This window comes from Cebidichthys violaceus, unplaced genomic scaffold (assembly GCF_023349555.1).
Source record: "Cebidichthys violaceus isolate CVI_PGR_0920_01 unplaced genomic scaffold, fCebVio1.0.p SCAF_63, whole genome shotgun sequence".
Lineage (NCBI taxonomy): Eukaryota > Metazoa > Chordata > Actinopteri > Perciformes > Stichaeidae > Cebidichthys > Cebidichthys violaceus.
In genome coordinates, this window is record NW_027176850.1 from 1164399 (window position 1) to 1190357 (window position 25959).

Consider the following 25959-nt stretch of genomic DNA (forward strand, 5'->3'; position numbering starts at 1 on the left):
TTAATGTGAAATATGTATGTTTTTATATTGTTCTTAATAGTGCAAAAGAGATTTAAGCTCTTACTGGGATTAAACTGGATGAATAAAGGTTAAAAACAAACAAACATGGGAAAGACTTGAGCAGTTTATAGAGTAATGAGCTATAACCACCCAACAGTGTATGAACGTGTTAACATGTAAGTGTCATTCAACTGTTGCAGCAGGTTTAGGTAGAACTTATTTTAACACATCAATAATAATAACACACCAATAATATAGTAGCTACAGTAAATTATATTACTACTCTCAGAAAACGGCAAATCTGTAAAATGGGTAGTTTTACTTTTGATACTTTAAATACATATTGCTGCTGATACTTCTGTGTTTTTTCTTGAATGCAGGACATTTATTTTTAACAGTATAGTTTAGTTTTACATTGTGTAAACACTAATTGTGTGTCTGTCCGGTCGTTCTCTCACCTGGTTTCCCTATAGGTTGGTAAATATGTTGGTTTCCACCCTGTGCAGAGAAAATCACACACACACACACATACACACATACACACACACACACACACACACACACACACACACACACACACACACACACCCACACACACACACACACAGGTTAAACTTTAAAGAAGAGAAACTCTTTGAACAAGAGGATAACGTTTCCAAAAAATTATCATGTAATACAGATTTCACAACGTAAAGATAAGAAAAAATACCACATTCACAGTTGTTATTGCATATTGAGAACACCCAGCAGTAGCTACAGTTGATACAGTGTGGAGATGATAAGGTCGATGCTGAGAATAGTTTTAGGATATCATAACTCTTTACTACAGTAAAATGGGACTGTGCAGTACTTCTGGGTTCAAAACTCCCATGAGCCCTCTGTGGTCATGTGGTTGGTGTGTAGGCAGTACCTCCCTGGCACACAAACAGAAATACTTTCTCTACTTCTCCCGGCCTCTGTATTTCCTCCATCTGTTGGACTGAATACATTCACTCTGCCTCCCTCACCACTTCATTTTCTCCTCTTTGATATAATCTGCTGCTTTTCCCCTTTCCATTCCTTGCTTCCTCTCTTTTCAGCATTTCCCCAATTACACTTTAACTCCGTTTCACTTTTTATCTTAACATTCTTCTCTCCACCCGTGTGTGGAGGGGGGTTAGCGGCCGATTTTCAATAAAAATGTCAACAAACACAGACAGACAGACAGACACACTATGACTGACCGGTGCTTGTAGTGTGCCGTCTTCTCTGTCTATGCTTCCTCTGCTGTTTCTGGACTCTGCCTTCTGCAGGGAAGAGACAGAAAGACACAATTTAAATAGAAATAAAACATAACGAAGCATGTGTTTTGGAGCAATTTCCAGGTAGTTCTAGTTTAGTGAAAACATTAAAAAGTGTGGGCTATTCACAAACAAGAACAAAATATGAAAAACAAACATGATCAGCAAACAGTTTGACAGTCATCTGCAGGTTACAGAAATAAAAAATTCAATGCAAAGCTGGAGTTATTTCTTCCTAACCAAACACCACATTTCAACAGAAAAATAAACAATTGACCAGCAAAATGATTTAGCAGAATTTAAATTCTACCAGTGACCCCGACCTGCAATAATTTGCCATTTTTTCCATCTACACTGCCTCAAAAAGTGATCTTCAACATTACAAAACTCTGTCCACATCTGCACCACCAAAACCAAAACAAAGCCTCCAACTCCCTCTCTTCTTCAGTTTCAGTACCGTTTTGGTGAAGCACGCCTTGAAGAGATGCATCCTGGGAGAATAGAGGCCAAAGAAGACAGGAGGAGGAAAGCAGAGAGCAGAGGCCATCGAAAGAAGGGCGGAGATGGCGACAGAAAGTATGAGAATGGAAGATGCAAGCAAGGAAAAACTTGCAGAGAAAGGAGAGGACAGAGAGAAACTGGGGGGGAGAGAGAGAGAGAGAGAGAGAGAGAGAGAGAGAGAGAGAGAGAGAGAGAGAGAGGAAACTAAGAACGTGGAAGATGAGACTGAGAGAAATGAACTGAGGAAGACAGAAAAGTTGAGTCAGAGAAGAACGGAGGGAGAGGGAAAGACAGAAAGAGAAGAAGTTTTTTCCAGAGGAGGAAAAGCTCCACTGAGCCACAGAGAAAAGATCCAACCGACTCTCTCCCCTCTCGGTTTCTCTCCCTCAGTCGGTTTCTCCCTCCCACTTTTTCCATCTCTCTGCATCTCCCACTGTTTCTCTTTCTCTCCCCCTGATGGGTGACTCCTTGTTCCACCCTCTCCATGGCTCCTGCCAATCCCACTTCCTTTCTCCCTCCTTCTGTCCTCCACTCTTGCTCCTCCTCACAAACTTCCATCTCTTTCTTTTCAGGCCTTACTTTCCCTCTCGTATTATTCGATTCTACTTCGACTCTCTTTTATCCTCCTGTTGATCCTCCTTTTAGTTTATCACAAAGTTCAGCATATTTCACTGATATGACTTCATTTTCATAGCAGTTTCAAGCTTTACAGTTGAAGAAATTCTACTTATTGTGCTTTTCTCTCTTTTAAGGAAGAACTTGGAGACCATTCAAAGCACACAGAGCATAAACAACGGCTTTTTGTCACCAGGATTCAATATTGTTTTAGACCTCAACTTGAAGCTCGCATTCAAAGTACCTTGATAAATGCAACAACATTTAGGGTTTCTTTTATGTAAAAAAGTAGCTTCCATGCCATTACCCCTCTGAAAGTTTTACAGGTGCATGATACAGATATTTAGGACTTTCTCTTTATGGCAATAAACTCCTTCTAGTATGAACTGTGACTAGTGTCAGTTCTCGGTACAATGATAGAGGGCTAAGTCAACACAGAGTGATGATGCATTAGGCTACAGCGCCACAGATTTCCACTCAGTTAATAAACCACACTGTCTAAAAAAATGTGTCCTCTCACAATTAGTCCATGTGGTTAAAAGTCAGATAAAGACTAACAGATTAAGATTCCACACTGACGTTCTTGTTTGTATGAACTGAATTGTGGTCTGTAATTGGTGGTGCATCAGGGAGAATGAATAAACCCAGGCAGTGGTTGATACTTTATTAATCCCTGTGACAGGAGCTTCCTTTGACTTGTCAATTTCCATTTCCTAACTCATTTAGTATAGTGTGCTACTTTGTGTCCCTGGCATTGAAGCAGAATCTGACCAAACGTTTGTGGAGGTGGGTTACCTTAGAGGCCAGGGGGAAAAAACTACACAGAGCAGGAAACCTTGCGGACTGAATTGCTGAGATGTTATTTGGTAACCTCTGGGTGAGGCAATAAATAAGTAGAGAAAGGACATCTCTTCCCGTCGCTCATCACTCATCTCTGTGTTTTTCTCTCTTTCAGCTCTCCTACACCTGGTTCAAAAATGGAAACTGTGATTCAAGGCAAGAGGAGACACTATCTGACCTGAAGAGAGAAGAAAAACAGACTTGTTTTGCAAAAAGTAGTGATTTGGCTCCTTTTTTTGGGATGTTTCAGTGTCTGATGAGATAAATCAAGCACAACGGAGCCAGTTCAAATATCTGAAAAAGATATTCTTCAGCTCATCTGGCAACAACAATACGCACAAAGAAGTTTTACTGAGTGGGAAAGCCTCCCACAACCTCACCAATAAAAACAAACCAGCATGAGCAGGATGATTGGCAGCTAATTCTAGTTTGGTTAGCTGTCAAGTTGCCCCAGATGCAGAATCAGACTCAGGCACATCTGTTTCTAGAGTTGATGTTTTGCTCATAATAAGCCAATAGCCAGCATAAGAAACTGAAAACTGGAGCTAGTATATTAATCCTATTACCATAACCATGAAGCTCTCCTCCTGCTCCAGCCACCGCTGGTCGTCCTCCATCTGCTGTTGCTGCATCATCAGCCGCTCCTCCATCACAGCCTGGCCTACGCACCCATCGTCCTGTACAATACATTTAGCCATACTAAATAATGAAACTTTTGCCAGGGACAGGACAGCAAAACGATATATATATATGTGTGTGTGTGTATACATACATAGATATATACACACACACACACACACACACACAGTTGAAATGCCAGCACTTCACTACTGTAATGTCACCTGCTACTGTATGTTGAATCAAAACATAATGTTTATGAATGAGATCCAGGTTGTTTTAGGCTCAGTGTGACACATGTGGTTCAGTGGTGATTTGAGGAGCTGAGATGTCACAAAACTCCACTCTCACTCTCTGACGGATGTAATTTCAATGTGTTTTCCCTGTCAAATGTCCGTTATGACTGAATGTGCATACCTCCATGTTAGGGCTCCACAGTGCAGTGTGTTCAGGTCTGTGCTGATTCCAGGAATCCATAGCAGGGTAGCTGACCCCTACTCCCCCTACACCATGGGCAGATGGCTGGAGATGGACAGAGAGAGAGACAGAGAGAGATAATAAAACATGGTTAATAATTGGAAGAAGAATCTACAGTTATTTTTACATACTTGTTTTGATAACACAAGACCCAATTCTAAATAATTTACCAAGGTTTAAAGCTATTTACATTTACATGGTATAAAAATGGTTTATAAGTTAGTAAGTTTCAAGTTTGTTATTGTCATTATTTAGCTCCAAAAATGTCATTGGCATTGGAGAATCCAAAAATGGAAAAACTCAAAAGCAATACATTTTTGGAATGCATGAAAAACATGTCTAGTAACGGTATGCACATGAAGTTTAGAATGTAGATTGACTGATTATTCCTTAAAGAATATATCAAAGTGACTTTTTACTTTCCTGTCTGGATTACAACACACAATTAAAGTATTCCTGGAGTAAAACTCTATGGTGTCTTTGTAAATGTTTTAATGTAAAACAAACTGATGACAAACAGCAGAGTTGAGGATGAACTCACATTTCAAATAGACTCACAGAAAGAGTCTCATAATCAAGGAATCGTTATGGAATAATAATATTAATCCCACTGACACTTAGTAAGTATTGTTAATAATAAATCCTGATTTGCCACAAGGCCTCAAAGGATCATGGGAGTTTAGTCTGATGTGTAATACGTGCTACCAAAATATACAGATGTTATTCTTACGTGTGATATGATCAAGTTTGACTTGTATTGCCGTTATGATTATACACTCCTTATAAGGACAAGAGAGAGAGCTGCTTGTTGTCATACGAGCTGGAGAGCGGCTTTGATTTGTGTGTGTGTGTGTGTGTGTGTGTGTGTGTGTGTGTGTGTGTGTGTGTGTGTGCGTGTGTCTACAGGAAATGCCTGCTGTCTGCTGGTTTTAGGAGGACAGGAATAATTGCCACTGAAAGTCTCTCTCATTTTCTCTGCCTTCACATTTCTCTTTCTGACTTTTGACACATGCAGCGCACGCTTGCTGTCTTCCAAAGTCTGTCTTCTGAGGTAACTCAGACTCAATATTGACTTTCCTGGGTTGGCCTTTATTGTGATGATCTTGCTCAACCTGGAAATTTCAGAGACATTAAAGGTGATTTATAGAACCTGGCAAAAACATACCAATTCTCTTTTATTTTAAAATATTGGAAAAAATCTTTTAAGATTTGTGATTGATGCACCTTTTTTGAAAACGGTCTTCCTACAAAGTTTTGATCAAATACTCTCTGAACAGCCGTCAGTAAAAAAAGAGAGCAAATAAACGCTCTGCATAGCTTGTACTGCACAGCTAGAGGGGCAACTGCAGGACACACATGAAGTGTTTGTGGTAGTGAACACACATAACCATTGAAAATATTTGATCAAGATTCTTAAATTAACACTGATAAGATCAGCGCATTTCACCTTGATCATATATTTATACAAGTTGAGTGTGCAGTCACTGCCACAAACACATTTATTTTGTCTGGAATAATATTTTGTTATCTATTCCTGATACTGTATGTCTCTCCTAAATAAGTATCAGTGGTGTTTTCCTTGATGACCATTTCTGAACAGTTTACAGTAAGTTTGTTCTTAAAGATTCCTGTCAGACTTTCTAGAGTCCTGAATTCCTCCTCTCCGTAGCGCTGCACACTGCTGCTGTTACCGCCTAACACCTCTGGAGGTCAGAGGAAACACTGCTGCAGCCGCAGTGGATGAGAGGGAACAGAAGAGCACAGTTGTCTTACTTCAGGAGTTGTGTGTTTGTGTGTGTGTGTGTGTGTGTGTGTGTGTGTGTGTGTGTGTGTATTCTGTGTACATGTGTTTTCTGTACCGGGAAGTGATTGAGTTGGGGGCCGGAAAAGAAGCCTTCACTGGAGCGAGGACTTGGGTAACCTGGTCTACTGGGCTGCAGACAGAAAGATAACAGTTTGTCTTTATCAGCCATGTCAAACACGTGCTGAAGTACAAAAACAACAACAATGAGATCAGTCGTACTTTAGGCGGTGCTTCATCAGACCCTCCAGAGTCCCAGGACACGGTGACTTGTCTCCTCATCTCCATCCGAAGTCTCTCCTCTTGTTGAAGCTTCTCTTCCTCCAGTATGGTGCTACAAAAGTTACAAACAAAGAAGGATAGCAGGTCCTATGATTACTTCATGGTAAATATACCAAGGTATTAAAATACTTCATGGGTAATAATCAATAGTCAATGTATGCAAAATCACATGGTAAAAGAAGTTATTCATCCATTTACAACCAAGGTTTCAATAAAGGGCTTGTTGTACATTGAGCAACTTCAATCCATATTTGCTTTTAACTTTACCATTATAATTTCTTTATGATCACCATTAATATTATATCACAGCAATTAATACAATACAATTGGATGTATACTGCTCAGTTCTGATTGACCTGTAAACATTAGTGAACTTTAAAGACAAAAACTACGTAACATGCACTGGAAAGCATTGCCATAGTGTTAGTATAATGGCATTTTAAGTAATTCATATTCACACACAAGCACTTATAGGCAACAACTGAAAAAAAGACATTTAGTTACCTGAGTTGTGTTTTGAGTTCGGTGAATCGCGGCCGCTTGCTGGGGTCATACGACCAACATTTGGTCATCAAACTGTAGAAGGTGGGCGGGCACTGAGGAGGCATAGCCAATCGCTCGCCGTTCTCTATCCTGCCAATCACGTCGTTGTTCTTCACTCCCTGGAAAGGCTTGATGCCGAACATCAAGATCTCCCACATGCACACACCTACAGAGAGACAGAGTTCTTCAGTACTGTGTCTCAGATGATGTGCTGAACGTATATTCTTTCCAATGACAGTAACTACCACAACACACCCAATCCCATATAATTGATGAGAACTCACCAAACATCCAGACGTCACTGGCAGAGGTGAATCTTCTGAAGTTGATAGATTCAGGAGCCATCCATTTGATAGGAAGTTTACCTTTAGAAGCTGATACAAAGACAAACACACATTTGTTCATTTCGCAATCTCTCAAGAGGGTCAGAGACTAGAAGAAGACACTGTTTTCATAGTTAGATAAACTGCAGTATCTTGATGCAACCTGTTGGTGGTGGTAGAGTACTGGCAACTGGAAAAGTTGGTCACATACACAAAACTAGAAGTGTTACTGGTGCAACTGTCTTGGATACATTTGAAACATTAGTGAACACCGTTCTGTGTCCCAAAATAATACAAAGCTGCTCATGTGTGCTCATTGAGTGTCATCACCTTTGTAGTAAGAACTGTCCTCCATGTATCGCGACAGACCAAAGTCTCCGAGCATCACGCAGTCGACTGAAGAGACCAGCACATTGCGTGCTGCTATGTCCCTGCAAGTCAGTATTGATCGCCATTAGGCCTGAATCATTTGTTCAGCATGAACATGAGCGATGTACAGTGAAACACCACGGCAGTGCCTGAACACCACTCGCTATTATATGGACTTTCAGTCACTTTATTTCGGTAAGTTAAATGCATGCATTCATTTTAAGATTACATAAGAAAACAAAACTCTTGAAACTGCCCTAGTTAAAATGACGTGACATGATAATATTAATAATTTCAATCAAGTACATTAAATCATTTGCCCACAGGTCGTTAGAAATCTATATTGAGCATGCATGTGTGTGTGTACCTGTGTACAAAGCGTTTACTCTCCAGATATGCGAGCGCTGTGCTGAGCTGGTAGGCAAACAGAATGAGAGAGGCCAAATCCAAATTGTACTTCCTCACCTGAAGGAAGGAACGTAACTGTAGACAGAGAGAGAAAGACATAGAAGATGGTTTTATGAAGTGTATTTATACAACATGGCAGATACCACGTCAATCCACGTGACCATCTCACGCTGATAATAGTCTGTCAGCAAAACCTTACCTTGACGTTTAACCTATAAGTGTCAACAAGTATCAATCAAGTGTTTTATTTTCTTCATATAAGCGATTTCCAGGTCAGGCCTTTCCTAGTAATGATTTGCACTTCACAATTCTCTTTGTATACTGACAAGAAGTGACAGACACTCTACTCTAGTCAGTGCGTATGTGTGAACCGTATGTCATCTACACAGCCTTGGGCGTACCTCTCCCAGAGTGCACAGCTCCATGATGATCCACACGGGGTTTTCTGTGATCACTCCGATCAGCTTAACGATGTGAGGGTGGTCAAACTGGCGCATCGTCACTGCAAGGGAAACAAACACACACACACACACACACACACACACACACACACACACACACACACACACACACACACACATAAACACACTTAATATGTATGAAATGAGATATGGTTTGCTGATAAGTCAAGTAAAACAACAGTTTGTTCTTACATGCTTCTTGTAGGAACTTTTCTCTGACGCTGTCTGATGTACAGTTCTTACAGGTCTTAATGGCGACAGCTAGAGATGGCTTGTCCTGCACAACACATGGTACAAGTCACACAAGTTAGCAGATTATACATATTACAGTAATAAGACTGGTTGAAATCAGTATTCATAATGTATATATTATGTCACAATAATGCAAAAATGAAGTATCACATAAAATGTTTGAATTCATGTTTAAAGCCCTGAATAGACTGAACTCTTAACGTGTAGAAACACAACTCTGACAACAATTCAAATCATTAATAAAAATGTTTTTCAATATGTTCAGTTTATAAAGTATCACAATCTTATCTTTGAGCTTGTTGGTGCGGAATTGGGAATACTTTCAAAATGACAATGGTTTGTTTTAGCTGGATAATAGAGTAAAAACAAAACAGACTATTTATCCTACATGTCTTATGATTGATTGGTTGGTGTACCCATGTACGAGTGTGTGTGTGTGTGTGTGTGTGTGTGTGTGTGTGTGTGTGTGTATTTCCACATACCGGGCTGTTATAGACTCCTTGGTGCACATCTCCAAACTGACCCTCTCCTATGCAGCGGCCCAACTCGATCCTGTCCCTCTGGATCTCATAATCCCGCGCTGAGCGAGTGGAGGAGAAGAGAAGAGAAGTGGAAAGATGGGAGATTTATATGTTTACCTGCTGTTTTTGCATACACTGCAAACACTGGGAAAAGCCATTACATCTGACATGCTTTACTTGGACCACGTGGATGGAGTTCACCAGGACAAGAACATCTGGATGAGATCAGGTGATTGTTTCTATCACAAAAAGGCAAGTTAAGATACTTTGAAATGCTTTCTAACTTTTCAGACAGTCAAATGATCGTCCTTGTTGATGAACCCCACCCACTGGTAATCAGATTAGACTAAAATAAACCATTAACAATATACACAAAAAAACATTTTGACCCAAGAGTATATTCCCTTCCCATAGCACGTCCAACTAGACAAACCTTGACCTGACATGCACACTGCCACACAAAATAACAAACACACCAACATACGGTGAACCTATTTAAAAGACAAAAAGTAATGTTCATAAAAATCAGTGTTTACATGCACACCAGGGTCCCATTAACATTAACAAAACACAAAGCAAAGCCTAGATGAGCGCTTAAACGTGGACCTTTTGAGTGAAATATTCAAAAGACTGATATGTAATGGACACACTGTGTCTGCAGTACCCTTTCTATATTCCATGAGTATGTCCAAAAGAATTATAAAGAAAGCGGTCTTTATCCACATGCTTTGACATTTATGTGCTATCAATATTTGCGCTTTGTTGAAAAGGTCATAAACATTTCTGTGCTGCGTGAATGTCAGCAGCCAACCAACCGCTGTGAAAATGGACTAAACACTGAGTTTAAGAGCTTTACGCAGGACACTGACCATCAGGAACGTATCCTGTACTAGTATACTGTATACTGTAACTGTGTAATATCTGTCAGACTCAACAAAGTTTGGCTGTTTGACTCAACCGACAGATAGACGCAAATACCAACATCGTAACCAAAACACATTCCATTTTTAGGATGGAAATTTACTGAAATGAATCTATACGCCAGTTTGATTGCAGGGAATTCATAACTGCTTCAAACAAAGGAACCCACTGATGGCTGAAGAACAACAACAACATACGACCATGATAATAAATTAAAATGTCGCTGCCAACATGATGGTGAAATAAAATGAGAACCAAGCCAATAAACAACGCAAATGCTGTGAGATTGTTTCGCTGCAGAGGTCTGGGGACACTGATTAAACTGTTTATGAAGTAACATCTTGCATTGTTTATGGACTGGTCCTCCCTTTCATTTTTAAGACCCAAATGAACTGCATTTTGCAGAACGCCAACGAACACAAGTCAACAACAACCTGGATATTTGGTACCTTGGGTCTTTGTATTTTTCTTTGACAAACACTATTAACAAATCGTCCTGCACTGGTTCCTCACATCATTTATACTAATTCATTTTTAGGCTGGTGAGAACGTAATCAAGTGCCTGGCAAAGACAAATGTGAACAAAAGTGTAGAATCCCAAGGCATTTCGGTAGCACAGAAAGACGGAGAGACAGGGAGCTTTACCTTCAACTACTCCATAGCTGACTGTGTTGGCGATGGGAGAAAAAGGAAGAAAGAGAGGTGAAGAGAGGGAGAGAGCCAGACAGCTGCTTTAAGATTTAAAATAGCTCAGGAAAAAACACACACACAAATATATGCAGACACAGATAATTGACCCGTTTCACTCATTACCTGACATTTTGTTAATAATGAAGTTAATGAAAGAATACTGCCACAGAATGGTCAAAAGAATAGGTTTGCTGTATAGTCATTCCTGTAATACAGCTTCATTTTTATACACACAGCAGACAGCATGACTTGAACATACGTACACACTCAAGCATAGAGTAGGAAAATATGTCAGAAGTCTGTACAAAGTCTGTTTAGAGGAAGTTGCAGAAAGAAGCAAAGCAAAAGACACAAAGAAATAAGGGCAGACAGAGGAAGTATAATGAATAAGAAATAGAAAATGACTGTGGGAGGAAAGAAGAAGACAGTCCATTTTCAAAGTTGGCCACGCAGTACATGAGGACTTTGTACTGCCCGAGACGTCCACATTAAATGCATTGGAACCGAGGGCTAAAACCACCATTACTCACAGGGCTATAGCCAAGCTTACCAGCACATTCGGGGTTTTGAATAACATATGAATGAATTTGACAGATGCGATGTGTGTCAAACAAACCAGAGTTACAGAGTACGAGCTGCAGCCTCTCTGACCTCCAGCTGGTGTCTCTGCTGTTTATATAAGACGCTGAAACTGGCTTGGAGTTGATTAGCTGCTACCTAACCAAAAGTGGTGTAATGCAACTTCTCTGATTGAGTGTGTGTCTTGGATACGATTCACACCACTCTCGGCTTGTTAACAAAATCAAAGTTAGTTTGAGAACGTAAGCATCTGACAGAAGAATAAAGAATTTATAATTCTCCTGCTGCAGCGCAACAGAAGCTCAGTTCTTGAGCACAAATTACTTTGGTATGACTTTGGTTGGGAGACTCTAGACAAAAGAAAAGAGAGTGAATCATTTACTTACTCGAGGGCATGGTGTATGTGTCCTCTTCATCAACTATCTCAGCATAGTCATCAGTCTCTGTAACATGAGACACACACGCAAAGAGGGTAAATAAATGCAAAACAAGAAAATAGAAGAAAAAAAACACACACAGGCAAGTCTAAAATAACACAAATACACAAACACAAACAATAGGAAAATCATGCACATGTTGCTCCGTTTACCGTGCGTCTGCTATGGTATGAAGGGTCTACCGATACACACAAAAACAAGTGTGCGGTAAAAATCTAAACTGCACAATAAAACTAAGGAATAAAGCATGAAGAGTCTCAACAAACTCCTGCGCAAACCAAAGCAACACCCACGTAGCTCCTCTCTTTCCCTCTCTGCGCGCACACACACACACACACACACACACACACACACACACACACACACACTTGGCGGACAGTGTCAGCTGAGCATGTGTTGTGCATATCAGTCTGTGTGAGAGCAGCTGGGCTGCAGGGAGTAAACTGTGGTTGAGGAGGAGGAGGAGGAGGAGGAGGAGGAGGAGGGAGAGGAGGAGGGAGAGAAAAAGAGATGAGACGAAGACAGAAAGAAGAAAGTTAGAGAGAGTCAAGTAGAAAATGAACAGGAGAGAGAAAGCAGGAGGAAGGAGGCAAGGACAGAGAGAGTAAAAGAGTGAGAGAAAGAAATAGTGAGTGTAGCTGGCATGTAAGCAGATGGCAACGTTTAGGACCAAATCTGTGCATAATCCGATAGATAGAAAGAGAGAGAGAGGGCGAGAGGAGAGAGCCAGCGGGAAAAAGAGAGGGAAAGATGGGCCGAGTCTATCCAAACCAGATGGTGGTGTTTAAAATAAAATCAGTGTGCAGACTCAGCTGTTGGAAACAAGAGTCGAACATCTGCTGTCCTGAACGCTACCCTCACAGCTCTGCCCGGGATTTATCAGGCTCTGTGGGAACGTGTCCCGAAACTTATCAGAAATCCTTTTCTAAAGCCTGTGGCTGATTTTCTCAAGATTAATATTAGATGCAGAGCCTGTCTTGTAGAATAGGCTGAAGAAAGCACTAGACGTTTAGTTGTAATACACTGGATCGTAGTAAAGTCAAATGAAACATGTTTAATGCAAAAACATACATTTCTTGCCGAGAGTTAGAAGAGAAGATTGATACCACTCTCTTGTGTTCACAGTAACTATGAAGCTAGTTAGCTTAGCTCTCCACAAAGACTAGAAGCAGGGGGTCAGCTAGCCTCTGTCAGAGTTAAAAGAAAACCCTCCAACCTGCACTTCTACAGCTCACTAATTAGCATGTCATATCACGTTTGTTTGATCTTCGGCAAAAAAAAACAGGCTAGCCGTTTCCCCCCATTTCCAGTCTTTACGCTAAGCTAGGCTAACCAGATTCAGGTTCCAGCTGCATGTTTAACGGACATGACATGAGAGAGGTATCAATAGTTTCATGCAACTCTCAGCAAGAAAGCAAAAGGGCGTGTTTCAGTGTCCAACGGTTCATTTAAGGAAAAAAAAAAAAAGCGTTTACTACTATTACGTTACCAGTAGAATATCCCAGTTTGAACTTTTAATCAAATAGGCATGACTTTTACGAAACCATTGCTGTGCATGATTTATGTTTCACATGAAAGAAAAGGAAAAAGCTTTTAATGCGCCGCTAAAAAAACTTTATATGAGCTGAAACGAAAGCAAACGCTCTGGTTGCTGCTGCTAAAATGTGTTTCATTAGATAAACTTATTATATACAACATAGCATTTCAGCAAAATGTGGCTTTCATCGGCCATGGTTTATTCAATAAAACACATTTCAGCAACAATAAAACATTTCACTTTTTTATTTTTTTATTCCAGAAAGTCTTTCCAATGTTTCCCTGTGTGCAAAGATTAAATGCTTCCAGCTGATTTCAAACTGTTTCTTTAACTTTTTCTATTTGGTTGTTGCACTTAAATCAGCGGTTTACTTAAATTGTTTCAGTTCTATATATTTTTATACATATTTCTTAGTTTGTACTGTGAAGTCCATTGTTTGTATTGCTGCATATAGGCTCACATGGTTTGAGATTAGTTCTAAAGAATCAACCCTTTCAAAGTCGGACGGGTCTGACTCTGTCTCTTTCTGCTTTCAGTGGAGGGATACTGTGTGTGTGTGTGTGTGTGTGTGTGTGTGTGTGTGTGTGTGTGTGTGTGTGTGTGTGTGTGTGTGTGCTAGTTAGCCCATTATAGCCAGGAATGCACCCGCTCTTGAATCCAGCAAACCTCTCCCTACTCCACTCTGTGTGTGCATGAATGTATGTGAGTACACGTGTGCTTGATTTTGCCTGTGAGAGAGAGAGTGAGAGTGAGAGTGAGAGAGAGAGTGAGAGAGAGAGTGAGAGAGAGAGACAGAGTGAGAGACAGAGACTTTGGAGAAGTTCCCTTAAAGAGAAATACCACTTCATTTCCAAATTCTTCTTTTTATGTCATTCTTGTGGTTAAAAGCAGACATATTTAAAATTTAGTTGCAGTCCACTTTAAAAATAATCACAAATACACTCAGACTCAAACATCTTAAAACACAATACTGAAATAGTAAACGACTTTTGCTACTAACAGATCAAACTCTATACTGTATCTCTATATGTACACAACACAGCACATACACACACATAGCGTCATTGTTAAAGATGTAGCAATGCATGCATAAACATTAACCCACACACCAACACACACACATGCTACCCTTTCCCAGGAGGCTGCAGTGTGTTGGTGGAGTGAGGACCATAAAGAAGGGACAACAGAGAGCTTGATAAACAACAGCACAACTTTACCATCCCCACTAAGATCCTCTGCGGGGTCCAGGAGAGCATGCAGGAAACAGCAGAGGAGGAGAATGGAGAGAGAGAGAGAGAGCAGCGAGGAGGAGGCAGAGCGGAGAAAATAGGGAGAGAGAGAGAGAAGAGAGAGAGAGAGAGCAGCGAGGAGGAGGCAGAGCGGAGAAAAGAGGGAGAGAGAGAGAGAAGAGAGAGAGAGAGAGAGAGAGAGAGAGAGAGAGAGACAGCGGTTAGAGCACGAAAAGCCTTGAAACAACACGGAGATGTTGCAGGATCTGCAAAGCCCAAAACTCAGCGGGCAGTTAGCGAAGCTTCAAAACATCTCTGGTGAAAGAGAAAGAGGTCACAACTTGCGTTAAGGCGGCGCAGACACGTGTAGGTGAAACGAACTAATGCAAGAAATGACAGCAATATGCAAGGCAGTGTTTGAACTCCAGCAGGATTTCCATGAGGTCTGCTTCAAGCTGTAAATATCTGTGAGTTAGAGAGTTAATGTTAGCTTAGCAGAGAGACGGAGGATGCAACCTGTGAGATCAAGTGGTTTGATGTAAACAGTGAGCAGAGTTAGATCCTCACACCGTACTCGTCTCATGATCAACGTTTCTCACAGATCTACACTTGCAGCGGAACTACACAGCAGTTTCTAGACTGGATTGGATTACTGGAATGGTCTCTTAAGAATCTTAACCCAAACAAGGAGGAGAGATCAATTAAAAAAGGAAGAGTTCGACATTTTAGGATATACACTTGCCGAGATTTACACAAGAAAGATGATACCACTTTCATGTCTGTGGGGTAAATATACAGCTTAGCAATAGTGGGCTTGTTCTCGGCTCTACTAATGATATCCTGATATTGATGAATTACATTCATTCTCTGTTATAATCTGTTCATTAACACAAGTACTTTCAAGTATTTTTCCTACCTAAGAACGGTCTCTATCTAACTTGGCCACCATGAATTAACTGACATAAGAGAGAACCATTGAACTCTGGATGTCACTACCGGCTACTTTCAGTCACAGTATTCAAAGAGGAAAATGGAAGATATCCATCTTTAGTCGCCTTTGTCTGCAGGTTGGCTCAAAACAGAATACTTGTGTAAGAAGTAAAAAAATAGAAATGTTTCACTGGTAGTAAGGAAATAATATAAACCTCAGGTTTTAACGAGTGACCTCTCAGTTAGAAAGTACAGCACAATTCAGAGTTTCCATTTGTTTACCAGTCTTACTTTAAGAGCATTGACTCGGTTAGCTTGGTTAGAAGCTGCAGCACACACACAGTTATTGTGGTTGAAGCATGTTTGTTTGCGTAAGACTGAATTAGTCAAAGCTACCAGGCACTGAGGACAGAGACAGTTTAGTAGAAGAGGGCATCCCTAAAAAAGAGACAGTTTGTGATGCAGCAGATGAAAGTGATTCATCTACAAAACTTTTTAAATTTAAATTATGCATTGGAAATATATAAATCCATTAACAGCAACTAAAATTGTGTCAATATTTTAAATACAGTATTTTTGTTCAACCTTTTCTGAGCCTTAGTGCTGTAAATCAATCCAGGAAGACAAAATAGTACTTTAAACAACTCTTACATGTCAAACTGCATATATTGTGCAATACTAGCCTATTGATTTCATAAGTAGGCTTCTTTCTCTGAGGTTTTTCTGTACACCATCTTTACTGCAATGTAACATTACCCAATAAGAATGATCATCAAATCAGGCATTTTATTCCGCCACATCACAATTTTGTGGACACGCTCCTCCACTAACTGTCCAATGAGAGCAGAGGATACCATTGGCCGGCGATTCTGAACAGAAGACAAAGGGGAGGAGGAAACGCCGCGCCTTGGTTGGCTTGGGAGACGACGATGTCACTAGGTCTGCAGCCAATCAGGCGGGAAAGAAAGACCAGCGTGAGAGAAATAAAATAAAAAAGAGTGAATGAGTACAGAGGGGAGACGTGTGGAAGACAGAGAGGGGGTGAGGAAGTAAACAAAAGAAAGCAGGAACAGAGAGGACGGGGTGAGGCAGAGGGAGAGGCAGTCCCAACAGAGAAGAAAAACAATGAGAGAGAAAACAGATGTTGGAGGAAATGAAAAGGCAGAAAGAAAGACAGTAGTTGGAGCCAACAAAGCTATCCAACAGTGTACGTCTTGCTCCTAAACCTGTCGACTTTTTCTTACCTGAGACAGAGATAGCTCTCACTCCGCTCCTGACTGCTTCTAACTTTTTCTCATTGTTGGACACCCTAGAAAAGAAGAAAAAGATGCAAATTAGACAACAGTCAAACACCTTTAATGCTCAGATATAACATCATCATACCTAGGTTTAAGTGATTGTTAAAGTCAGATCTCACTGAAAGAGGAGCCTGTTGACACAGCCTCTGTAAACTAACCCCGACTGTTTCAATTATCTCTCTGCCTCTGCAGTGGTCTCTCCGTCTGGGTCATCTGAGCTTTACTACCATCTTTACATCACAACCACAACAGGCAGAGAGAAAAGAGAGAGAGAGAGAGAGAGAGAGAGAGAGAGAGAGAGAGAGACCAAAAACAAACTTAGAGTGAGAGAACGAGAGAAAGAGGAGGAGACTACCCAAGTGTTTAAAAACCCTAAGTGGAAAATATTTGGCTCCTAAACTTATCTCCTTATTTGACCACAGATGGAGCAAAAGAAGAGAGAGAGAGAGAGAGAGAGAGAGAGAGAGAGAGAGAGAGATTTGAGTTGAAATGACCAAAAAATAAGCAAAAAGGTTGGTGTTTGAATTTGATCAAGTGGCAGCAAAATGGGAACACGAAACGTCCGAGCTTCTACGGTCCCGGATAAACAAACACAGTGAAACCCCCCCCCCGAAAAAGGCCAAAGGCCAAAAAACCCTATAAAAATGCTCAAATTAAGTTTTTCCAGTTTAGTTTTTCTCTTCGCTGAGTTATTGGTAAATAGAAACCTTTTCAAAACTGATTAGTCTGTTGAGTTCTGATACAATATATTAATGGACACTGCTGTGACTGACTGATTATTTTCATTATGGGTTAATCTGTCGATTATTTTTACGATACGCCTGGCACCATGCCAACACTTTAAACCTTTTTTTTTAATCTCAGAAATGGACTGGTAAACCTACAAGTAAAACACAGCTCAACATTTCATATTTGCATGAGACAGATAAAGGATTTACTGTAACAACACTAAGAAGGAGACAGGTACTTACTTTGGGATGGAAGGCAGGGCTCTCTCTCCCTCTAGAGGACACAAACACAAGTCGTCTAGACAGGAATGAGTAATGTGAAGCAAATTAAATGTGGAAGATGACACACAAGATTTAACTCCCCTGCATACAAAATGCATTCCTTATACAGCAATAGAATAGATACATGAAGTATACAACCAGCATGTAGTGCTGTAGCTCAGTGTATCACATAGTATTTATTAATTAGCAGCGCTGCACAATTTATTACTAACTCTCTATTTAAATAGAGAGTACTAGATATAACAATTTGGCTGTATTGATTATTGCAATATTCAAATCACAAGAAGCTTTTGATATCTTGCCAACATGGAAGATGTTTTAGGACGCTCTGCTGCACACGGTATTACATTTTGATGTATTTACTGTAAAGTTTGAAAAGAACATTATCACACGGGACCGAAAGGCGGTATCTTCAGCTTCATACCTTTCTGAAATCTGACGATGAACGAGTGACTTTCCATGGAGATGAGCCGACAGTAACCGTCAATCAAGTCAGCCAAGTTCTCCGCCATGGTCAGCGATGCTGTCGTAACTGTGAGAGGCTGCACACACACACACACGCACACGCACACACACACACACACACACACACACACACACACACACACACACACAGTGGCAGGCCTGTTACAAAGAGCCATTATCTCCACAGAGTCAGACACACACACACACACATTTACTCTTACACATAACAGCACAGTGGGGGTTTCCAGCTGCTCCTTACGTCAGGGGAAAACTGCTCTCTCTCACAGCATTGGTGTGTGTGTGTGTGTGTGTAAGTAAATCCAATACTATAAAAGCCAATAAAACAGAAAGACTCCACTCATACAGCACTGTGTGTTATGAAACCCTCCCTCTGTGAGCATAAGCAGTGTGTGGAATCAATACATGGAAAAGTTAATCTCTGGATCCATCTCAGCCGCTCACGCACTCACTCACAGAGGGCCGAGAAACCAAGCTATGCACCGTGACGGGCACAGCTTATGGCAGGTCTTTAGTATCATTAGAGGCCAAAGCAGTCATCATTACTGAACAAATAATACCAATTCAACGTGAGAAAACCTTTTCATAGCTTCACAGATTTCTCTAAAAGTATGAGATTGAATACTCTTTTTTTTAATATATATATATATATATATATATTGAACATTAGCCCACAGCATTGTTCTCTCTATATTCTGCACTGACACTTACTTTCGAGAAGAAATAAAATAAAACTAAACTTCCAGTATTTCAGTACATCAACTTCTCCCAAGAGCCTCTTGTCTTGTTGAAATTGATCTTGGGAAAAGTAGAAATTCTCGACGTGTATTTGTGGCAGGTCGAGGGAAAGTGTGTACTACATAAAGGTAGATTACATAAAAGGAGGAGCAATGAGAATTATCTATTTATCATAGTGATAAAACAGTAAAGGAACTATGTATAAATCAGGTGTCTAAAATGTCAAAAGTTACAAGTTTGAGTTGCTGCAACTCGATGAGTTTTCCACGGGCACATTTCTTCTATACAAGAGACAGTTGGACAGGGTAGTAATACCTCAGCAGCTCCGGCTACGTTGAGCTGTAGCATCCCTTTCCTGTCCTTCTCCTCCATGGCAGAGTACTGGATGGACTGAACTTGGTTAAAGTTAGCTAGATGGGTGGGCTGGGGACAGAGAGAGGAACACAGAAAGAGTCAAAGTTAAACCATGGAAACAGGGCTAAATATAAACATATTCATTCATAATGAAATGAACAAGTGCTATCTGTGAACTCACCGTGGATCCCTTGTCGGTGAGGTAGCTGATCCCTTCCTCTGGCCCGATAGCTAATTCCACCTGGATCACCCAGCTGCACTGTTAGAGAGAAAAGCGAGAGCAACGAGGCATGAGGGAGACACGGCATGAATCATGTAACACTCTGTGGCGTTACACCACGTCTTGGATACATGCAGAACCTGATGCCACCAGAAGGGGGCAGCCTAACACAAGGAACCGGAGCTTCAAAACCAGAAGCCAAGAGTGGAAGAAACATACCCCTAGGGCACATTTGAAGCACTCCTTGTCGTAGCGATAGATCGGTGCGAGTATCTCCAAGAACTTCAGGATGCACTGCTCGTCGTTGAGATTGGCGACCTGCTTGAATGTCTGCTGAATCAGCTTTCGAAGAGTTTTAGCCTGAAGAGAGGAGAGAATTGGGAAAGTAAGGGAAGAAAATGTATACAAAAATTAAACTAAACTCAAAGAAAATCTATGGCTCTGTAAGAAAAGAGTAGGAGGTATGAGTGCATGTGTGTGGTGTGTTTGTGTGTGCATGTGAGGGTGCAGAGTGACGGAGGACAACATTGATTGAATAATAGTCCACTCTGGTTCCAATTAAATTGACCCGGCACTTCATCGAGTTCAGATCAATATCTTCACAAAGACACATTAATACTGCTGGTCACCACTCAATTAAACACCACTCTGCCCGTTCATCTGAGTCGTGTGACTCAGATCTCTCTATATGGAAGCGCTCATACAGGCTCATGGTGAGACAGTTGAGTTTCTCAGACCTGATTTTTTTTTTTTGGTTGCTCACATCATAGAGAGTAGACAGATGGGAAGCTGACAGAAAGAAAATCCATTTAGGAACACTTTTCATTATTCTCTGGACATAAAGATACACGACACACACACACACGGAAACAATGTCATATATACCGTAATCCTCTTCATCTGATGTATACTAAACATTGTGACTTATATGAAGAGGAACTCACCCCTGGCAAAATAACTTTTTCAACCCTGCCCCCCCCCCCAATATATGATCTTGAGCTTTTATACATATCCAGGGACAAATATTCAGTATTTAGGGCAGTAAAATGTATATAGATGACAGTGTTATCCGAACACACATAAACACACAGCATATTTAGTGAAAATACACATTCACACAAGCACATTTACAGTACAGACACTCTGTAACTATAAATAGCTCCCCATATATAGATTAAGATAAAGATTAGAGGGGATTTAGTGCACTACAAACCAGGCTTAAAAAAAGCATTTGTGGATTTACAGTAGACTGGTTCATCACATTGAGGTCATTCTACACTAAATAAATGAACAGTTAACAATTAAAACCACAAACTGTATTGATTTATTGTTCTTTAAATGTGACTGAGACAGAAGCCACTGACTGATGTTAGGTGAGTCTAATGAGGCCCGGAGGAAGTCAAATGTGTACAACCCCTCAGTTTGTATTAAACTCTTTGAGGGCAGGATCGTTCATATAATGACAATTAAGCCTTAATTATTTTTTCTCATCATTTTGTTGAACAACTATCTATTTCTATTGCTGTTTTTAATTATTAATTTGCAAATAAAAGCATGAATATCTGCACTTCATGTCAGTACAGAGCGCTGTTGCCAGATGTCGAGTCAATAAGCCTGAAGGAATCGAGAAACCTTCACACACACACACACACACACACACACACACACACACACACACACACACATCTACAATATTCCTCTGTGTGTGTGTGTGTGTGTGTGTGTGTGTGTGTGTGTGTGTGTGTGTGTGTGTGTGTCATTTCAACAGATGTCATAACACACAGAATATAATGTGTGTGCTCTCCGTGCTCTTGATTGGATCTGTGTTTTAATTCCTCGAATTCCACCACACACACACACACACACACACACACACACACACACACACACACACTAACCTAGAGAGATATTGTCAGTCAAAAGTGTCCACCCTTCCTGAGAGGAAGCACTGCCAGTAGCTATCTCCCTAACCCATCACCATGCTGACCAGTTAAGTCACTCTGCTGGCCAGTCACAGACAGAATATAGATAGTTTTTTTTGTAACATTCATCAGTCTGTTCACAGAAGGAAGGCCACAATGATGAAGTGTTGTTTTTGCAAGAGATGGAAGATATGTTGTACTTTAGTGTATATGTTCTTGGTTTTTGTGTGAAGAGTTTTGAGAAAGGGGGCCCTCGTTTCAGACTCTGTGTTTCAGTACTTGATACTTCATTGATTGATCAAACGTTGATCTACAGAGCCACTAAAGGTCCATTTTACTAAATCTGCTGCTCAGCCTGTCAATATTGATGAACAGACTTTGCTCTTTATAAAGCTTTCACCACAGCTAACGTCAGTCACTGTTTACTACCATAGCCATCTGCTCCTGGGTTTGTGTGTGTGTGTGTGTGTGTGTGTGTGTGTTTGTGTGTGGAAGTAGAGTCCATTGAGGGTGAATAATCCCATTAAATGACGACCGTTCTCTTTCACCAGAGTGAACGACGGAAACGTAAAAGACAGCTGTGCTCTCTCTCTCTCTGTCACACACACACATCCATGTATGTAAGAGATGTATGTGAAAGCAGATGTGTCAGGTTTTAACTCCTAATGTACAATATAATTATGCATACAAAAATACTCAAAGACAGACACAAGTAAAGTATTTTTTTAAGTCATTGATTAATTGTGTGTGTGGTTTTTTTTCAATGGCCTTCGCAATTTCCCGAAAGATGTCTTCACATCGCTTTTTTTGTGCTACCAACAGTCCACCCCCCAAAGATATTTCTTCTATCATCACATTGTTGCAATTGAGAAGTTGGAACTAGAAAATGTTTGGCAATTTTGCTTGAAAAACTAAATAATTGATTGATGTTAAAAGCAAGTAAGAAATACTTCTACTCATTTTCTTTTTCTTGCATTCATTTAAATGTGTGGCGCATGTATCACATATAAAGCCATCATTAAATTACAACACCAGTCTAGACATGTACAATCAAGTCAGATGTGCCAATGTGTGACTACACATGTGTGCATCTTAGAAAGCAGAACTTGTGTTGTCATAGAAAATAGAAAATGAGAGAAGGAGGTAGAGTAGGTGATGAGGGGGGAGTCAGCGGGGCTTGACAGACGGGGGGGGGGGGGACCCCAGAAGGAGACGCCGCCTCCTCCCTCCTCATTGTTGGAAAGAGAAAGTGGGTTTAAACATGACCTCGGGGTCACACACACAACACACACACACAAACACAGTTTCTCTCCCTCTGCAGAGCATCTGTCAGCCCGCCTGCTGACATCGAGACCTTTTCGGGTCACCGAGGCCTTTCCTTTCGCACCAAGACCCTCCCCTATAAACGCGTGCCGTAAATTTATCACCGACACAGATGCTGTTCATTGTGCGGGCACACCCAGCCGTCACATACAAAACGTCCACGACCGAAGTCTGCCGAACTGCAAATCAACTGTCCATTCTAACACTAAACCGTATTGCCGACCAACAAATTTCAAATTTTAGTGCAAATCCAGGCTGGCTGTTTCCAGCGTTTGTAATATGCTGAGCTAACCGGCTGCTGGCCGTAGCGTTATATTTACTGGACAGCCGTGAGACTGGTATTCATCTTCTCTTAAGAAAGCGAAGAAAAAGGTATTTTACAAGCTGTCAAACTATTCCTGTAATGATGAGATTTGCAGAACTGTGATTCTTCATTGGTGAAAACTACATTCATCACACTCATCTATATATAATGTGTAAATAGCGGCTCTGGTAGAAGTAGCATATTTTCCTATTCATTCTCTCAGTAAACTAAACTGGTTGGCCAACATTTCGTTTCACTCTTGCCGAGTCTTGGACTGTTTCACACTGTCAGCCAGGCCAGCGCGGGTCTGACAACACATCAAGTAGCACGTTCAGAAAGTTGGCTCCAAAAGGAGCTTTCCCTTAGAGTAGGGAGCTGCCTATAACCCACACACGTTGGTTACTTTTTTAGTAATTGAGCAACTCCAGTGAAGCGGATGGGCCAATATGAGAGCAGCTGCTGAATGAGGGGAGAGAGCAATACTTACCAGGACGCCCACATTTTGATCAGAAACCCTCCTATTGAACTATTTTGTCAACAAATATTTCAAGAGGAGAGGAGAGTCCTATTACGTTGTGTGTGATCCACCTCTGTTTTGATCTCTATTCAAAACTCATTATTCTCACCTTGACTGAATCCAACAGGTCTTTAGGGAAAAAACGCCTCAAACCAACGTCTTTCCTGGAAAGAGAGAGAGATACGAGAGGAAGAGAGCAGAATGATTACTATGCTGTAATTACACTGAGGAATGTTAATTGACAAACACTTTGGTCTTTATCTGATCTCAGCCGATTTTCTTTTTTTTTTTCTGCAGAGAAATTACCCACAATAGCTACAGACAGATACTGTTACGTGGGACGGGGAACTGAAGACAAGCAACATAAAACAGAAAGCCGTGACTAAGTGCTGACAATGCAGAGCACGACTCATCTTTTCCTAAGAGACGAGGCTGAGGAAAAACAGAGAGAGAAGAAAAAAAGAGGGATGGAGAGAGGCAGGGAGGAGTACAAAGAGGGAGACCGCAGAGACAAAGAAAGATGTGCAGAGCTAAAACAGGAAGCTAACTAATGATTCAAACTCTGGAGAGAGGACTAAGCACAGGGGGGAAGGAGAGAATGAGTGGAGAGAGAGAGAGAGAGAGAGAGAGAGAGAGAGAGAGAGAGAGAGAGAGAGAGAGAGTGTAGGGGAAAGGCTGAGAGCTTACATCACCCTATTTCTCCAACTTAGGTCAAATATCAGTCAATTATAGTCGTAAATCACAGAAAGATAGTGCTTCCCTGTGGTTGTCAGGCTTTTCTTTAATTATACTGTCTATGGCAAACATATGTGTAAATACTTCACTTGGGGCAGTCTATCTTCACGTCTATGAAAGGATAAAACATGCTGTGTCACCCCTAAAACGGTTCTCTCGCTCTCAACATCAAAGCTGTGGACATCACAGGGTGCACAAACAGAAAATAAAAGGCTCTGAACGACGACACACCAAGACTGCCTCATAGAATAAGCACAACAGATGAAGGCCCACTGATTAAAAATTGTTGCATTAGCTCACAAACCACAAGGACTACAGCAAACTGGTCTCAAACATGCACATGTGCAGTGGCTGCATAACAACCAGGAGACAGACAACTGTGTAGAAATGCAAACAAAACAAACTTGCCTAATCTATTGCGACTATCTTATTATATACTTGGAGAATATGGGTCTGTAATCTCCTAATAAGTTCCTAATAATGTGTGAGAGATTTCCTGGAAAGAATTATGTAATTGGTACAAATTATGGTGGAAAATAGAGACAGTGTTCAATTAGTACACTTCCAGTTAATTCATTTAAATTAATTACAAGCGTAACCTGCAGAGCGCACATGCAAAAGAGAAAGCTCTTTCATGGAAACCTCTTGAAAATTAATAAAGGAATTATTCGGACATTATGGACACAGAAAATCAAAAGTTAGATTGTTGTCTTTTGTGAGAAAAAACTTCTACATGAAATGGGTGAAATAACAGACACTGCCCACAATGTATAAGCTAAGATCGACCACAGACACTTAACAAGAGCCCCGGCGGCCAACTGTCAGCTTGGTGTGTTCAAAGCCCTGACAGCACTTTCCCTCTCGCTCTCTTGTTGGTTTTAACTATGCATGACACAACATCTTTTTTTAATCAACAGAGAGAAAGAGAGAGGCAGCGAGGGAGACAAAACAAAGACAGCTAGAACCCAGGAGAAAAGCAGACAGACGTGAAGGATGAGAGTCTAGAGACAGACAGACAGACAGAGGAGGACTGAGAGGACGAAGAAGAGAGACAAAGAGATGTTGGTGGAAAGACAGAGGGCATTCTTCTCAGTTAATTGGGGAGCTTGTTAGGCTGACGGACAGAAAGAAAGACTTCATTGATCGAGCTCATTAGAATGTGATCACGTTAGAGCCGAGCCTCGTTAAGTATGTTAATGTTCATCGATGTCCATCCAGCAGAGAGATGGTGGTGGATCAACACGTGGAGCTTACAGCCGAACAGAGCAGCCAAGCCCAAACAAATCATCAAAAATGAAGGAGTATTAAAAGATGACGAAGGTGATTGGGTGGCTGAATAAACTCAGTTTTGAAAATGATAATTGCAGCTAGGCTTTCAATGAAAAAACAATAAAATTGAACAACAATGTTTTAATGTTTCCAGACTTTTGTGCAATTCTAA

General features: G+C 40.8%; 1 protein-coding gene across 14 annotated transcripts in view; it reads right to left on the reverse strand.

The window, feature by feature from the left end:
• The window catches only part of ptk2aa (protein tyrosine kinase 2aa), a 53199-nt gene that overhangs the window by 4867 nt on the left and 22373 nt on the right, over window positions 1-25959 (reverse strand). For 4 of the 14 annotated variants that reach the window (XM_068734357.1, XM_068734356.1, XM_068734348.1 and 1 more), the window contains 24 exons: window positions 23893-23947; window positions 19937-20077; window positions 19679-19756; window positions 19459-19566; window positions 18347-18464; window positions 17884-17938; window positions 16859-16923; window positions 16469-16555; window positions 14673-14690; window positions 11868-11924; window positions 10858-10878; window positions 9253-9350; window positions 8711-8795; window positions 8459-8559; window positions 8017-8132; window positions 7611-7711; window positions 7242-7331; window positions 6919-7123; window positions 6355-6466; window positions 6191-6265; window positions 4272-4376; window positions 3803-3913; window positions 1224-1286; window positions 459-498 (listed from right to left, as the gene is read on the reverse strand). In XM_068734357.1, coding sequence (XP_068590458.1) covers window positions 459-498; window positions 1224-1286; window positions 3803-3913; window positions 4272-4376; window positions 6191-6265; window positions 6355-6466; window positions 6919-7123; window positions 7242-7331; window positions 7611-7711; window positions 8017-8132; window positions 8459-8559; window positions 8711-8795; window positions 9253-9350; window positions 10858-10878; window positions 11868-11924; window positions 14673-14690; window positions 16469-16555; window positions 16859-16923; window positions 17884-17938; window positions 18347-18464; window positions 19459-19566; window positions 19679-19756; window positions 19937-20077; window positions 23893-23947 — 2105 coding nt within the window. Of the gene's footprint in view, window positions 1-458; window positions 499-1223; window positions 1287-3802; window positions 3914-4271; window positions 4377-6190; window positions 6266-6354; window positions 6467-6918; window positions 7124-7241; window positions 7332-7610; window positions 7712-8016; window positions 8133-8458; window positions 8560-8710; window positions 8796-9252; window positions 9351-10857; window positions 10879-11867; window positions 11925-12070; window positions 13617-14672; window positions 14691-16468; window positions 16556-16858; window positions 16924-17883; window positions 17939-18346; window positions 18465-19458; window positions 19567-19678; window positions 19757-19936; window positions 20078-23892; window positions 23948-25959 lie in introns of those variants that run through there. The other 10 variants (XM_068734347.1, XM_068734351.1, XM_068734346.1 and 7 more) reach the window with 10 other exon arrangements.